Raw genomic sequence first — 17,430 nt, forward strand, 5'->3', positions numbered from 1 at the left:
TTTTGTAGACAGCAGAATTTGGATCAAGTTTTTAAATCCATTCTACCAATCTCTCATTTAAATAGCATCTTTCTTGGAGGCACCTTCAAAAAGCCCCAGGGCTCTGCAACCTGTATTTTGAAAACCACTGACTTAATACATGCAGGAATTGCTTATGAAGGAAATAACCCAATTTTATTTCAAAATTCTGTCAGCAATTTGCCATGTGACCTAGAACCAGTTTCTTTTCACAATAAAGATGAAAAACATTCTAACAGATGATGCTATCCAAGCAACCAATTTAAAACTGAGAATATTCAGGATATATTTAGAGATCCTCTACTATCCCAGCCTAAGACCCACTCTATTAATATAACATGCAACATGGAAATGTATCAAGAGCAGTGGCATCAATCCACATGTAGTAGATACTGTTGACTGCCTACCCAAAGGCCATTTTCCCCTTCTCCTATGATGGCAATGCCCTAATTTGGTTTCTTGTGTTTGTCCTTCTCCTCCTGGATAAAAGGCACCTTGGTCTATCAATGTGATCTCATTCTCCTTCACACTAACTGGTTTAGGAGGATGGGAATGTTACCCAGTTTGGGTCAATGAGATGTGAAGAGACGTCTTTTCTGAAATTCTCCCTACCCCTGGGCTTATCTTAAGAAATAATAAATCACCATTATTAAGCTAGTCTATGTTAGGTTTCCTCTTTAAAATTCTACAACAGTTTGATTAAGTAATTCTCAATATGATCAAAAAGTAAGCTTAACTTTCATATTTTAATATTTTATTCAAAGACTTCAGTTCTAAACATCTGTAAGACATTTATCAATCTATCATTTTACTTTTAACATTATAAATTTAACTTCAAGTGGCAAAAGAAACAAAAATGTGTAACAAGACTGTATTTCAGCAGTGTATCTTCAAAAAGGAAAACCAGAAAACTCACTACCACCAAAACAAACAAAGAAACCTAACTTATTAGGCATGTCTATGCTCTATTTTCCTTTAGGTGATATTTTTTTGGAAAATTACACTTTCGAAGAAGAAGCCCTTGCAAACAGAGCTGCTAATGTTTCCAAAAATAAAATTCATTATCTAGATTCTCAAAACTCACAAAACCAAATGGAAATGTCTGGTTGTAAGCCAATAGTGTCATGCTCAAGTCAGTTTCACATCACAGGGAATAATCTATAACTAATTTCAGTAGGCAAATTTCAATTCTAAATATTGCTAAAGACTACCATTGTTATTCCCAACTGTGTTGACAATTGTCTTATTGCTGAATTGTACATGATAAATTTTCTTTGGCAACTTTTTATATTATCAATTAACACAACTGGACAACTATGAAGGCTTGGATTAACTTAGTATTTCAAAACTTCATTATAATTATTTAAATGTAATTTCTTATAGATGCTAGAATAGGAAAGCTTCCAAACATGCCTAATGTGATATAACGACAAAAAAAATTGCTAAATACTCATTACTAAAAGCTTTTCATTTTCAGTTGTATGTGCAAGTATATAATTAAACTCAAACACCAGTGAGAATATTACAATGTGAGCTCCAATTCTCTGTCAGACTTTCCGTGATAAAGGACAAAAATTTCATGTAGAAATTAACATCTGGGTTATTGTCAATTTTTCTAAAAGGCTGTTTCATATGAATTAAAAATGGTCTAAAATTAGCCAGAATATAATAGGAATTCTCACTACAATACCTCATAAAACTAAAGTATACTGATAACTTAATAATTTTTAATTCTTATTCTATGGAATAAGCCTGTTTTGGAGACTTGGAACAATATTACCAAGAAATTTAAACAGGAAGCTCTAATCCAGACGTATAACTAAGAAATCTTTATATAACAAAACCACCAACTTAAACTATAAATGGCTTCCACTAAATATAACCACTCCAAATTTCACACAACGTAAATTAAAGTAGGTATGGCAGAAAGTGCACTCTGAAGCATGGTTCACATTACAAAGATAAACGATGAAGTTTAGCCAGCAAAAATCCAAACAGGCATATCTGCAAACATCTGTATGCAAACTTTCATGAGTAAGATATAAGAAACGATTCATTTCGATAATTTTATGTACAGCTTGTATACAATTTAAAACACGTACAACCAAAAACATTTCTATGTAAAAGCCACAATAAAGTCAAATGAAATACTAAATAACAGTCTTACAAATTGGTCTCTCTTAGTTCTCAAGAGAATAATAAATGAGTAATGATATTCTAAGAAATGCCCTCTTCTTGATCAATCATTTCTGTTTTAACTGAAAAGACATCTGCCAGCATATGTTTTGGAATTTCTGAACCTCTGACTTTCAAGGCATAACAAGCATTCTCCACTTTGGCCAGACTTTGTTTCAAGGTATACAGCTTCTTAGAAACCTCATAAGGTCCAGTATTGCCAATGAATGAAAACCCATCATAAACGTGACGTAAAAACTGGCTCACTTCAAAAGGGGTGTCAATGTCTCCATTCCCCACACTGTTAATACACATCCGCATCAACTCTCCAGTTAAATCAGCCACTCCCAGAAGGTAATCAACAGGTGTGATTTTCAGTCTCCAAGTACCAAACTGCTTATCCTGTGCATCAGAGCAGGACTGGTAAAAAAAAAAACAACACACACACACACACACAAAGAAAACACACTGTGAAAAAGAGTGAACATGCAAGTATCACATTTATTATAAGGTACAAAATCAAAAGCAGATCAGTCATACTAATCTCCTCTAAATAAAATGACCATTTGGGACATTACAAGAGGAATTCATGCCCTAGGTAGGGGGTTGAACTAAAGGACTTCAAGATAATTTTGAAATCTAATACTGTATCATTATAAAATCAACTATTTCCAATGTCACCTGACATACAAAATAAAATTGAAACATTCTTAAACAAGGCCTAATAACTTTACTGCATGACAATTGCTAACTTATTTAAATGACAAATCATAAAGCCCTCCAAGGTTTGTGATCCATTCCATTTTTCCTAAGTCACTTAGGCCCTTTGTGCCCTCTCTTCTATTCCCACTCAGCACTGACTATCATGATTTATTACTCTCTCACTTCAACCTCCTCAGTTCCTTTAGACTCCTATTTTTCTACTGCACCTGCCCAGCAAAAACACAACCCTGAATCAATATTAAAATCTACTCTTGTTAGTGCTTTCTTCAAGTGGCTGAATACCACTGAGCTAAACAATAATAATAATCACAACTATTATATAGTTTGTACTGCTACAAATTACTCACCAATCCTCTGACTTATTCTTAGTTCTCTCTCCAGTCTCTTCAAACACTATTCCAAATCTTCAGCACTCTCCTCAGCCCCCTACTCAATCCCAAACCACTCCACTCTCAGTAGACAATCTTGCCTACTTTCACTGGCCTGGCCATTTGCCAGATCATTAGGCACAAGCTCTCTCAATTACCTTATCCCTACAAAAAAAAAAACTTATTTATGTCCACACCCGTCTTTACCTTCTATCCTCCAGTCTCAGATGATGAGTTGTCCCTCCTCTTGTTTGAGGTTAACTCTTCCAAATGACCTTGACCCATCTCCTCCCACCTCTTCCAGGACCTTGCTTCATAAGGTGTATGCCCTTGGGCAAGTTATTTCATCTCTCTAAACCTCAGTTTCCTCATCTGTAAAATGGGATAACAGTACCTACCTCAGAGGTTTATTTTAAGGATGAGATAACATTTACCAAGTTCTTGGCATAATGCCCAATACAAAGCAAATCCTCAATAAATGTTAGCTACTATCACCATTACCATCACCATGTCAAGCTCCTCTGTCCACATCAATTTCTCCCTCTCTCTACTGGATTCTTTCTGGAAGAGGCGACGCCTAAATTGTTATTAAAAGTCTGTATGAGACTTAGCTAGGTGAAGCTGCAATTCTACTGGAGGACATTTTACGCAGAGGGAACTACAAGGCACGCAGGGGAGAACTGTACTGTATATTTGAGGGATTAGTGAGGTAGTTCTCTTGAGCAAAGTTTAAAGTAATAAGTAGTGCAGGATGAGTCTAGAAAGATAGAGGTAGAAAGTCACAGTAAGGAATTTAAACTTTATAGGTAATAAGAGAATTAAGCAAGGAAATGAGTCAAATTTAACTTTGAGTAAATATTCACTCATTCATTATATATGGTTGGACTCTTCAGAGACCATCTGGTCCAAACCTCTGAATGTAGAGAACAAGAAACAGCACAGGTAATATAGGTAGCTAATGGCAGAATTGGATGAGTGCCCAAAGTCGACTTTCCAATTATTCTGATGCCTTTGAAACTACATCATGACATAAAAATACCTGCTATGTTTTCTTTCTATTAATTATTAGAGAACTGGCATCTTTTCAGAAAAAGTAGATTGGGTTTGGGGGTTGGGGGGAGGGCTGCATTTCATAAGTCATTTATAAAAACAACTTTTGCTTAAGAAAATACTGATGTTCTTTGATTCTATCGTTAGAAAGAAGGAGTTCCCTGGTTACAACTCAGAAGTTGAGTATGTTAAAAAATTAACAAATGTCAACTAATAAATTGCCATGGAAATAAATTCTGCTTTACTGATAATGTATATTAGAAACTAGGGAAAAGAAAATGACTTAAAACGCAGTTTTTCAACACAGATCTGAAGTATTTAGGGGTGAAATATGACATCTATAATTTACTTTAAAGTGGTTTAGTAAAAAGTACTTAGATGAAGCAAATATGGCAAAATGTTAACTATTATTGAATCTGGGTAGTTGGTATGTGGCTAGTCATGTATTCTCTATACTTTCTCTATATAGTATTCTCTATACTTTTCTGTATGTTTGAAATTTTCCATAATAAAGAGTTTTAAAAAAATTTAAATGGTTTTGACAATATCCTCAATAAGCAAGTCAGAGCAAAATACCTTCCTATCAAATTCCCAGAATTTTCAGCAGCAAGAATCTTTAGCAGTAAAAGGAAAAATTATTTATGAACATAGTCTTAACAATTTGAAAACTGTTTATAAATATGACACCATAATCTTTGAATAATTTAGTACCTAAATCCTGAAAACAGTGCATTTACTTTATTCTCTTTTATTCTCTTTACCTTTTTGCCCTGATATTTCCATTTGGATTTAGAGAACTTGAAAGGAAGGTATGGCAACTTCCCTAATATATTTAAGAAGCAGAGTCAAATAGGCTTACCTTACTGCTTTGTGTAATTCAATCTTCACTAAATGAATCAAAAATATGAAAGAATTTTACTTCTCAAAATGAACTTCCTCCTGAATAAACTTCATATAATTTTAAAAACTGAGAAAATGCATAGCTTCCTTAGAGTAAGTTCTAACTGTCATGCCAAATTCTCACTTTTCAATATTACCATTTTAGTTAATATTCAAGAAAATATTATTTCTACAGCTTCTTCCATATTCTGCCTACCTATCCTGATTCTTTGAGTGATGTTTAAAAAAAGAGAGAGAGAAAGAAAAGATGAAGGAAAATAACGAAAGGAAAGAAACTAATTTTATCTTTAAGTGTCCAGGTATCTCAGGAGGTATCAAATATTCAAAATCTCACCTCGCTGCCCGGATACCACATCTTGAAACCCAAAAAAAAAACCCAGTATTTATTTAAAAGTCAAACCTCAAGAGTTTCTCTTAATTCAGAAGAGCTACATAATTTTCAGATACAAGCATTATGAACTGAGTAAGTGATTAACAGCTCTCACTATATCACAACTTCATATTAACTTGGATAACGACAACTAACTATTGAGCACATATGTGTCATGTGCTATACACTGCCTAATTTAAAACCTTTAAATCGAATCCTTTGCTTCTTGGAGATGGACACCTGGCACAGGGATCCCTAGAGCACACTTTGAGAAAGACTGGCAGAGTGGACAAGGGCACTGGCTTGGATTCAAGACACCTAGTTTCAAAGCTTAGCTCTGTCACACTGGCTGCGTGGTTTCTGTAAGATACTTGAACTCTCTAAAAGTCTGTTTCTTTCTTTGTAAAATGAGGGTGATAATTCTTACCTCTTAAGGTTAATAAAAGGATTAAATGAGACAGTGCTTATTAAGAGCACAGAGTAAATACACTGTAAAACCAAAAGTGGACTTACAGTAATCATTCAACAATGCTTTAGGTAAAGAGTATTATTTTCCCCCAACATACATGCTGTTGTTCTATTCACTAACTAAAACACTTAAAAAGACCATTTCCCTAGTTGGGAATCTATGAAACCACACTTTAGAAAGAATATAGCCATCTCAATATTCTTAGCATTATAAGCCAGTAAATCTCCTAAAATCATTATATTATTAAATAAATTATGTAATAAGTGTGAAATATGATTTTAAATTCTTACAGTCTTATTTTCTTTCCCATTGTCTTCTGTTGTAAATATCAATTGTTTATTAATCTCATCCATACTGATAAGTGATCGTGTTTTGATGAAGTGTTGAAAAGAGACAGCCTCCACATATTCCTGCAGTCCTGAAAAAACAAAAAAATTACTAAGAAACAACCACTAAATTACTAAGATCATAATAAAGAACTTCCAATTGATTATTACCTAGTTCAACAAAAGCTTAACCGATGTCTACTATAATGCTAGCACTAGATTTGATACTTAGAATACAAAGAATCTCTTGGGGGTAGACGGTGGGGACTAGCACTGAACACAGCAAACATTTCTGTGACTGAACTTGACAGACAATCGAATAAAAATGTATTCAACTACTTCTATTTCATGAATCATTAGTCTTAAAAATCTACTCTCTTTCTTACAGAGAAACGTCAAAGACTTTTAGAAGAAATTTTTTTTAAGAATTTAAGAGCTATTACAAAAATTCTAAGAAGCTTTCATAGAAACTATACAATAGGTTATTTTTTGATCCCTTAAGCAGCAAACAGACAATGATTCAATCAAATAAGACACAAAATTAAAGATTATTTGGAACTTTCTTAAAATTTTAATAGGTAAAAAAACATTTGAAATAATACAAATTAAAGTGTCAAAATACAAAATACTGTTTTTCTCCTCATAGTTCAAAATCAATCTAAGAAGAGATAACTCCTTTCTGCTTTAGTAGTTTAAGTTAAAAAAAAAAAAAAAAGCTAATAGGCAACACAATTTTGCACCAGATGTAAATTCTACAAAAGTCACACTGAATTAAAAATAAATTTTGGTAAAGGTCAAAAATAGTACTATAAATAGTTTTTCAAGTGTTTAGAAACAACTAAATTCTATAGCCCTAATTTTCAATATTATTTTATGATGTCTTTGTTTGTAAGGTGATACTAACAGGGAAAAAATGTTTCTTAAAATGATTATCATTATTGTTAGGTTAGGAAACTGTCTTAGTCTCCTTTTTGAAAGCTTTATTGTAAAAACAAGAAGAGGAAAATGAAGTCTGATTATGGAAAGAAAACTCAGAACTTAACTTAGTAGAATAATCAGTATTTAAGTTGTTTCTTTACCACTTTTTACGACCAAGTCCTGCTACTCACACAACCTCCCAGCAGCTGACAATAAAAATCAGGCTTGGCAATATTAGTGTTGAGAAGGCTGACCACTACGGTATTGTCACATCAAACGCCACACAAGGGTCAAAGACACAAAGGGAAATGGATGACCTGGTTTTGACAGTGATAAGAAAAAACTAAATGAAAATATCCTGACTCATTTTGAGCCACAAATGATGTTAAAGTAAGGTCAGAAAATAGGTGCCTTCAGCTGACAGACTAGAAGATAACAGAATAGGAAACTTTTTAATAAACCATAACATGCTGAAAAATGAAACAAAGTTGAGTTTAACAAAACAAATAACATCTTTTACATTTACAATAAAAATATTTTTGTAAAATTTCAGTTTATGAATAGGTGACCACCCAGTTCCCTTACCTAAAACAATCTATATTTCTCATTTCCTTCCAGAAATACTTCATGTTTACAAAAGCAAACAGCAAAACTTAAGGACCACCCAGCACATCTCTAAATATGCTCTAATATGGTTACTTCTTATGAATGAGCTAAATAGAAGATATGTGCACAAAGATTTATGTACACTAATGCTCATCATTACAATCATTATGGTAAAATAATGGAAAAAACTTAAAAGGTCAATAATAGATGTGCCATTGATCAACTTACTGTTTCTCAGCTCCATTATTTCAGATAATGGAAGTGGACCCTAAAACCCATTTCTCCTTTGCCAGCTGGCACAATATTAAACTTTGTTGGTAGAGGGCACTGGAAGGACAGCAAGGAAGGAAAAAGCTCTCTTCCTGGTTCTGATGCACCCCTCCTGACAGCCTTCTCTATCTGGGGCAATCAGCAGCTCAAAGAAGCCAGTAGCACATGGCATCTCCTTGGGGGCAGTTTCCCTCTGCACTCCAGAGAGCAGCTTCCCAGTGAGCCACCTCCTTGGGCAAGGGGCTTCATGGCATAGCGTCTCCCCACGGACAGTTTCCCAGAGAATTCCATCAGCTCAACACCTCAGCAAACTTCTCTGCCACACAATGGGCCGTGCCTTCAGGAGCTGAGGGAGGGTGGAGGTGAGGGATGGATTCTCCCAGATTTGTTCCTTCGTTAGACACTCTGCTTCACCCCTGGTGTAGGGGCTGCTCCCTCTATCGGATATTCCTGTTCAGAGTTCACTCTTCCTATTACTAGGTAGCCCACACACAGTTCTTTATATTAAACTTTCCCTGTTCAAATTACTATGCAGTTTCTATTTCTGTTTAGACTCTGATAAACACAATAGGAAATTAGGAAAATAAATAACAGTATTATTTCTCCTTCATCCCTGTGACTATTGAGGAGGTGTTCTATCTTTTGAGGCTAGTCCCTGTACCTAGGCTCAGGATCAAGATGCAATCCTAGCAGGAAGCTTAACATGGATTCTCCCTTCAATGTATGGGGTGTTCCGCCTTATGTTCTCTACTGGGCGCTGTCAATATTTCAACATACTCAGATCTCTTCCATCCATCGGTCCCACCATTCCTCCTAACTGTTGCTCCATCGTCGCTCTCCTCCCCTTCAGAGCTAATTTCTTCAAGTAGCTGGCTACACTTCCTCACTAACCTCACCTCACACTTCTAGCTTAAGCCCATCTCTACACCAAAATAGCTCTCACTAAGGTTACCATACTTAACAAGTCTGACATTTTTTCAGTCTTAATCTTAGCAGCATTCAGCATTCTGACCACTTTTTCCTTCTATAAACAAGCTTCTTTGTGGTTCCTTTCATAGCATCATCTCCCGGTTTCCCTTTTTTCTACCTCTCTGACCAGGTCTTCTTAGTCTCTGCCTCTATTAGTACTAGGCTCTCTCAAATTCATCTACACTTGGCTTCAATTAACCCTGCCATCCCTCAACTTGACATCTCTGGCTGAGAGCCACATATGTCCAAATGCATACTTGACAATCCCACCAGAGGGACCTCAAAATCAACACGTCCAACCATGAACTCACAATATTCCTTCCAAACCTGGTCCTCTTTGTTCTGCCAGTCCTGAGACCCTCCTGGCCTTCTCCCATCCATTTCTTACCTCTTCTCATCCATTCCCGCACTGTTTGCCTTTTTAATATAGAACTACGACCACACCACTTCCCTGCCAAATAGCTTTCCATGGCTCTCATGATACAAAGTAAAATCAGTAACATGGCTTCTAAGACCCTGTTTAATTCCACCCCCACCTACATCATCAGCCTCAACTCATGCTGTAGTCAAGTTACAACCCACCAAGAGTTACATTTCAAAGATGGGTACATAAACCCCTATCTATATAATATCAGAATTGTTCTTAAAAAATCAACAAAAGTATAAGACTTGTATATACTCTATAATATGCATTTTTACTACAGCTAGTATAAATCACTACTTCTACAACATTTCTAGGCATCATCCTGTCCCCAAATTCCTGTAGTTGGCTTACATTTCAGGGCCATGTTGAGCAAAAATAGCAGTGCTGTAAATGCTGGAATCAAACATAAGTGGCAAAGTTCTTGTCCTACACGTGGTAATTGATAGTGGTGGGAGAGAACAAAGAACTAAGACTGTATCAGTTGAAGGCGGAGCACACATATTTTCCTGAGCCTTCATGCTAAGTCTCAATGATACCACCAAACAATCATTATCTCAGTTGAATGGGTATAAACACGTATAAGCTTGAAGATGGAGGAGGATCACATCTATACAACTATAAACTCAAATTGATTTGATGGTCAAGGTACAAATTCCAGCGTGCCGCTCAAAGTAGAAGAAACAAATCAGTCAGAAGTGAGGTTATCACTTAAACATTTCTCACGGCAATACTATGTGAAAATTAACACTATGTGTCAATTTGGCTAACTATGGTGCTCAGCTGTTTGGTCAAACACTAGTCTAGACGTGGGTGTGAAAGTATTTTAGAGAAATAAGTTTAAGTTTCAAAGTTTAGCAATGGTCAAGAGGGAGAAGAAGAAAAAAAGAAAACAGTGAAAAAAAGCAAATCAGTATTTTTTTAAACTATTCCTGACTGTGAATTTTATTTAACAAAGACAACAACTACAGGTGGACATATGGTAAAATGTCATTCCATTGTGAATGGAAAAAAATATCTGGCTGAATTCATTAGTTGTAAGTTGTTTTGTTCACGTGAGACAATTTACAGCATGGAAAATGGTTTTAATGAATATTATTTTTTTAAACAATTTGTAGTTAGTAAAATCAACTAAGTACAACCAACTTCCAGGCCTGTGCCTCAACTGTAAAACAAAAGTAGTAGACGCCATGAGCTCTATGGTATCTTTCAAATTTAAAATGGTATGAACTATCCTTTCTACTGAAATGACAAAAAAAAAAAAGTCCAGGTTAGTGAAACTAAATTATATGGCAACCAAACAGGAACGCCATTTGCTTCTGCAACAAAGCACTGCTGAATGATATAAAAAATTAGTAGTATCTTGTTGCTAAAATGTTTGCAGTCTTATAAACAAATGCATATGAAATAATACTAAATTCACCAAATAGGGTAAACATTTACCATTTCAACCACTTTAAAGTGTACAGTTCTGTGGCATTAAGTTCATTCATATTGTTGTGCAACCATCACCACCCTCTATCTCGAGAACTCTTTTTATCTTATAAAAGTGAAACTCTGCACCCATTAAATAGTAACTCCTCACTTCCCTCCTCCCGCTGCCCCTACCAACCAGCATTTTATTATCTGTGTCTATGAATGTGGATACTCTAGTACTTCATCTAAGTGGAATCATACAGTATTTGTCGTTTCGTGACTGGCTTATTTCACTTACATAATGTCCTCAAGGTTCATTCATCCATGTTGTAACATGTATCAAAGTTTCCTTCAAAGGCTGAAGATTTGACTGCATGGATATATGACATTTTATTTATCCATTCATCTACCGATGAAAACTGAGTTTGCTTCTACCTTTTGGGTATAATGCTGCTATGAACAAGAGTATACAAATATCTGCTCGAGTCCCTGCTCTCAATTCTTTTGGATATATACCCAGAAGCCTCCAACAAGACTTTTTTTTTTTTAAAGATTTTATTTTTTTCCTTTTTCTCCCCAAAGCCCCCTGGTACATAGTTGTATATTCTTCATTGTGGGTCCTTCTAGTTGTGGCACGTGGGATGCTGCCTCGGCGTGGTTTGATGAGCAGTGCCATGTCCGCACCCAGGATTCAAACCAACGAAACACTGGGCCGCCTGCAGCGGAGTGCGCAAACTTAACCACTCAGCCATGGGGCCAGCCCCTCCAACAAGACTTTTAAAAAATATAAATAAAATATTAGGAGTAGCTTTCTAAGTCCGGAGTGTCAATTATATGTAAGATAACGTATCTGGTATTTCACAGCCATCTTTTTAATGCTCATAATCTTACGTGGCTGTATTACTATCCTTCCTTTATGGATGAACAAACTGAGGCTCAAAGAAGTTAAGAAACATAGTGAACAGGTGACGTAGTGAATAGTGAAAAAACATTTCTTCTTTTTTTTTAAAGATTTTTTATTTTTTTCCTTTTTCTCCCCAAAGCCCCCCAGTACATAGCTATATATTCTTCGTTGTGGGTCCTTCTAGTTGTGGCATGTGGGACGCTGCCTCAGCGTGGTGTGATGAGCAGTGCCATGTCCGTGCCCAGGATTCAAACCAACGAAACACTGGGCTGCCTACAGTGGAGAACATGAACTTAACCACTTGGCCACGGGGCCAGCCCCTTGAAAACACATTTCTATAACTCAAAAGCTCACACCCTTCCTACCGTATCTGCTTCTTTACATTCAACTCCATCTAAAACATACTCAGTTTTCCCCCCACTGAATCCCCAGTTCAGCTTTTCTCCATGCTTTATTTAACTTTATTCTCTAGTCTCTCATACCATATGCTATGCTATTCTGTGCCTATGTTGCCCTCTCTCAAATCTTTTTCTACCCGTAAAAAAAAACAAGTTTAAATGTTTTGATACATCACAATCAAGGCAGCACTCATCTCTTCACACCCAATACATAAAATTTATATTTCAATTCAATGTTTCAGTCGGCTTTGTATTATGAACAGCTGTATGACCACCAATTTTGCACCCTAGAACTGTGAGGGCAAGGATCATGCCTTTACAACTTTCCTCCTTTTCCCTTCCCCAAAGATAGCACTTGATATACTCAACAGTCTCAACTGTTTAGTAAATGGCTTCTAATAATCTCTCCCTGCTCCTCCTCACTAGTTTTATGAAACTCTAAGGGTTTTGACAAAAATATTTTAGAATTTGGTATTCAAATGTTCAGAACTATCTAATTGTACTTAATTTACAGTACTTTGGATTTAAGTCCATTAAGAAAGAAACATTCCTTAAGTTCAAACAGATGAAGTTCACAATTAGAGGTCTTATAATTATCTGATTTATTTTTTAAAGGGGAACAAAGAGGATACAGAACAAGAGTCCTCAAAATTCATCTGTGTCAGTCTCTCTTAATGCGGGCTGCTATCAAATATGACATTTTCAAGTATATTTAAAGTCATTATTTAAGTTGTCCTCAGGATGTGTTTGTTTATTCAAGTTACTTCAGAGATGAGGTGGCCATTTCTGCTCCATAGAAATTAGGTTTCATGATATACTATAGAGAAAGTTCAAGGACATCTAGCCCAAAACACTGAAAAGCATTTTTAGTCACATCTAGTTAAAAGGATGTTTAAACAAGTTATGTTTCAACTTGATGAAAAGGACATCCGCTATTTTCAATGAATAATCCCCAAGGTGAAAAATCTCAACCTACTGCCATATTCCATCAAACAATGCCTTCCCCTTCTGCTTTTGCCTTGGAAGAAATCCAATTAGAATTATTTACAGATAGGCTGCCAGTAAGAGAGAAGTTTGTAGGTTGCTTTTATGTAATTTGTTATTTTTCTTCTTGTTCTCCTATTAGAACATATACAAGGAAACCCAATTAAAGGCTTCTGATTGTTTTTACTTATTCTTACAATATTTAAGCAATATACATCCAGTCCAAATCTCCATCAAAAACCAATATAAAGGTAAACAGGCAAGACAGAGGTTTCATTATAAATTTGAATTTCACATCTCAACTTTCTCTCCAGGCTTTTAGTGTTTTAAAAAATTGTTTGCCATATGACCCAGCAATTCCACTCCCAGGTATATACCCAAGAGACTGAGGCATGTGTTCACACAAGACCTGTAAATAAATGTGTAGCAGTATTACTCACAATAGCCAAAAAGTAGAAACAACCCAATGTCCATCAACTGATGAATGGATAAACAAAGTGTGGTACACACGTAAAATGGAACATTATTCAGCCACAAAAAGGAATAAAGTATGGATACATGCTATGACATAGATGAACCTTGAAAACAACTATGCTAAGTGAAAGAAGCTAGACACGAAAGCCCACATATTGTATGATTCCATTTATATAAGATCCAGAATAAGCAAATCCTTGGAGACAGAAAGCAGATTAGTACTTGCCTAGAGTTGGCAGTATTGGGATGGAGGAAGATGGGGAGTGACTGCTAATGAGTAAAGGGGTTTCTTTTTGGGGTGATTAAAATATTCTGGAATTAGATAGTGGTGATAGCTGTACAACAGCTTGTGGTTATACTAAAAATGACCTAATTATACAATTTAAAAGGGTTAATTTTATGGTATGTAAATCATATCTCAATTTTTTAAAATTGCATTTATAACTACTTGCAAGAATACCACCTGAACTTTTTCAAAAGTTAGCTTTACCAGATCACTGAAATATTTAAGTAAAATGAGAGTGGGTTTGATTCACAGGCCACTCTACTAAAAATCTACTCTCAAATACATAAATGATACATAGAAAATAACTATCTCTCTAAGTCTTAGCTTTGTAAAGCATGTGCAATCATACTACTAACAGTAAAACTTAAATGCAATGCAACCCATTTGGATCTTGTCTTTCTGGGCAGGGTTTTTACTTCAGCACTGAAGAGTACATGTTGAGCAAATAGTATGAGTTTCTATCCAAAATGAAAATAAATTTTAGAATTCAGCACACTATTACAGATTAATTCTGCGACATTCCAGTAGGGAAGAGAACAAACATTTGTTAACAGTTATTTGCCAAACAAAATAAGAAATGCTTTCCACAAACATATTTCATTTAATTTTCAAAACAATCCATGAGGGAGCTATTACTGCTCCCACAGTACAGGTGAGAAAGTTGAAATTCAGATAATTGTATACTTTGTTCTAAGGAACATCGGAGCAAAAATATAAGCCCATATCCGTCTGACAACAGAGCCTCTCTTTCCACTTCACCTCACTAAGTAAATTTTATCTGTTAAAAGCAAACCTGCATGAGTAGAAAAGATAATAGCAATCAGAGGATCTCCTGAATCTCCCAGAGATGACTTTCCCAAGACCGAAGGATCACACTCTCTTCCTCTCTCACTGAATCACTACAGTAATCCCTTAAACTACTGCGTCAGCACATAAAACTCCCTCATCCCTTGGGGTGATATTCAAAATATTTTAACAGGAATATAAATTATTACATAAATCAATATAAATCAAAAACTTTAAAAGTATTTTTTATTCTCTTACTACATTAAACTACATTAATTATAAAACTGCTTACCATGTGATATAAGATATAGTATAAATTATTCATCATATCAGGGCCGGCCCTGTGGCATAGTGGTTAAATTCTGCATGCTCCACTTTGGCGGCCCAGGTTTGCAGGTTCAGATCCTGGGTGCAGACCTACACCACTCGTCAGCCATGCTATGGTGGAGACCCACAGATAATGTGGAGGAAGATTGGCAACATGTTAGCTCAGGGCTAATCCTCCTCAGGAAAAAAATATTATTCATCAAATCATTCTGATAACTCTCAAATCATTTCTTGATTTTCAGATGCTGTTGGAAAGATCTTTTGATTTGTCTTTCTCTAGCTAAATAATGCCCTTGTCTAGCCATGATTTGATACTGGGAACATTATCAAACTCTTCCCCTGACTTCCTCCATTAAAATGGCAGTCATTAGGTGACTGGGGATCCTGCCTATGTGGGGATTCACAGGCCTGCCTCCATTTCAGCTTCCAATTCTCCCCACCACTTATCAAATCTGTGTTCCTCTCTCCTCTAATCATTGAGGGATGAAGGGAGAAGGTGAAAAGAAAGGCGGCTTGTGATGTCACCTGTTGGGGGCATGTGCCATCCTTTGGTAGTTCAGTAAGACCCAGGACAGACGCCCTTCCCCAAGACCTTTTCCCTGTGTGCAGAAACAGCTGCGCCCCTCTCCATCAGGGGGTATGTCTCAAAGAAAGCAAAGCTCCCTGAAACCATCTCAAAGCCTACTACTCCAACCTGAGGGAACACGCTCTGCATGAAACACCTGTTTATATCCTCAGTTCCCAGGAGACTTCCCAAACACCATCTGCTTCTCCCCTTAGGGCATTTCTTTTGGAAGTTTACAGAAGAGGGCCACAGCTCAGGGGTACAACACAAATTCCCCTACTCTAACCTTGAACCTAACCCAAAGTAACTCCCCAGTCTAACCACCCAAAAATAATGATTTCTGCAACTTGCCCTGGCTGCAGTGCACAAACCAAACGTACATTATGAGCTGAATTACGTCCCCCTAAAATTCCTATGTTTAAGACCTAACCCCTAGTATCTCAGAATGGACTATATTTGGATACCGGGTCTTTAAGCTAAAATGAGGCCGTTAGGGTGGACCCTAATCCAACCTGACTGGTGTCCTTATGAGAAGAGGAGATTAGGACACAGAGAGAGACACAGGGCACAGAAGAAAGGATACAGAGAGAGGGCGTCCATCTTTAAGACAAATATAGAGGCCTCAGAAAAAACCCAACCCTGCCAACACCTTGATCTTAGACTTAAGCCACCAGAACTGTTAGAATTTAAATTTCTGTCATTTAAGCCACCCAGTTTGGCACTTTATAACGGCAGTCCTAGCAAACTAATATAGTATCTTGGAATCATGGTGCATGTTTGGCTTCTGAGATAAACCAGGTACACTGAAATTTGTATTATTAATTAATTTTACTACTCATCACAGATAATAATATACTACTTACCAACAGACACAGAAGTATGTTTTTATTTCAACAACCAAAATGGCCATAATAGTGCATCAAGCTGAATATCTTGCCCTATTTCTCCTCCACTGTCGCCCTGCTGCAATTAACTAGCAAAATCCTAACCATGAATCAATCTTTCTACTTCATTCATTCCCACTGCTGCACAACAGAAAAGATCACATTTATTGATCACGTAAACTTCAAAAATGATTAACAATAACTATTAAATGTTCCTGGTTAAGTTCCCACCCCCATTCCCCTCAGAGTCATTCTTGTATCTCCAGTCTTCCATCATTTCCGAACCACTCCCCCACCTCCCATCCCTTCTCAGCACATGATAGGAAAGGAGAGTTACTGAACAAGATCTTCCTCATTTGCCTACCTCTGCACCCATCCTAACTGCCCGTCTCCAAAAAGCCGGCTTTCCTCTCATATAAGGCTTGTCACTCTACCCAAGCTTTGGATCCCATCCTCTCCTGATTCTTCAGGGATCCTATTCCATCAAATACTCTATTCTACTTCCCTTAGCTAAGGTTCCACAGGACCCAGTCTTTATTTAGACTGTCTTCTCACTCTACACTCTCCTTGGACAATCTTATCCATGTCTGTAAATCCAACTACAGCTTATAAACTATGATCCAAGGCTGCAACTGCAGATGAGTCCTTATTCTCTAGACTCATCTATCCATTTGCCTATTAGGCAGCTACTTAGATGCCCACAATTTCCAATTATGGTAGTCCCCCCTTATCCATGGTTTTGCTTTCCACGGTTTCAGTTACCCATCATCCGAAAACATTAAATGGAAAATTTCAGAAATAATTTGTAAGTTTCAAATTGCAT

At 36.4% G+C, this 17,430-nt stretch overlaps 1 protein-coding gene across 1 annotated transcript in view; it reads right to left on the reverse strand.

The window, feature by feature from the left end:
* Nucleotides 1-755: 755 nt before the first annotated feature.
* The window catches only part of TSNAX (translin associated factor X), a 31,095-nt gene continuing 14,420 nt past the window's right edge, over nucleotides 756-17,430 (reverse strand). The window contains exons 5-6 of the mRNA XM_008524795.2: nucleotides 6,364-6,491; nucleotides 756-2,613 (exon numbers count right to left, since the gene is read on the reverse strand). Of these exons, the coding sequence (XP_008523017.1) occupies nucleotides 2,236-2,613; nucleotides 6,364-6,491 (506 nt within the window). The 3' untranslated portion in view covers nucleotides 756-2,235. The remainder of the gene's footprint in view (nucleotides 2,614-6,363; nucleotides 6,492-17,430) is intronic.

Source organism: Equus przewalskii, chromosome 1 (assembly GCF_037783145.1).
Source record: "Equus przewalskii isolate Varuska chromosome 1, EquPr2, whole genome shotgun sequence".
NCBI lineage: Eukaryota > Metazoa > Chordata > Mammalia > Perissodactyla > Equidae > Equus > Equus przewalskii.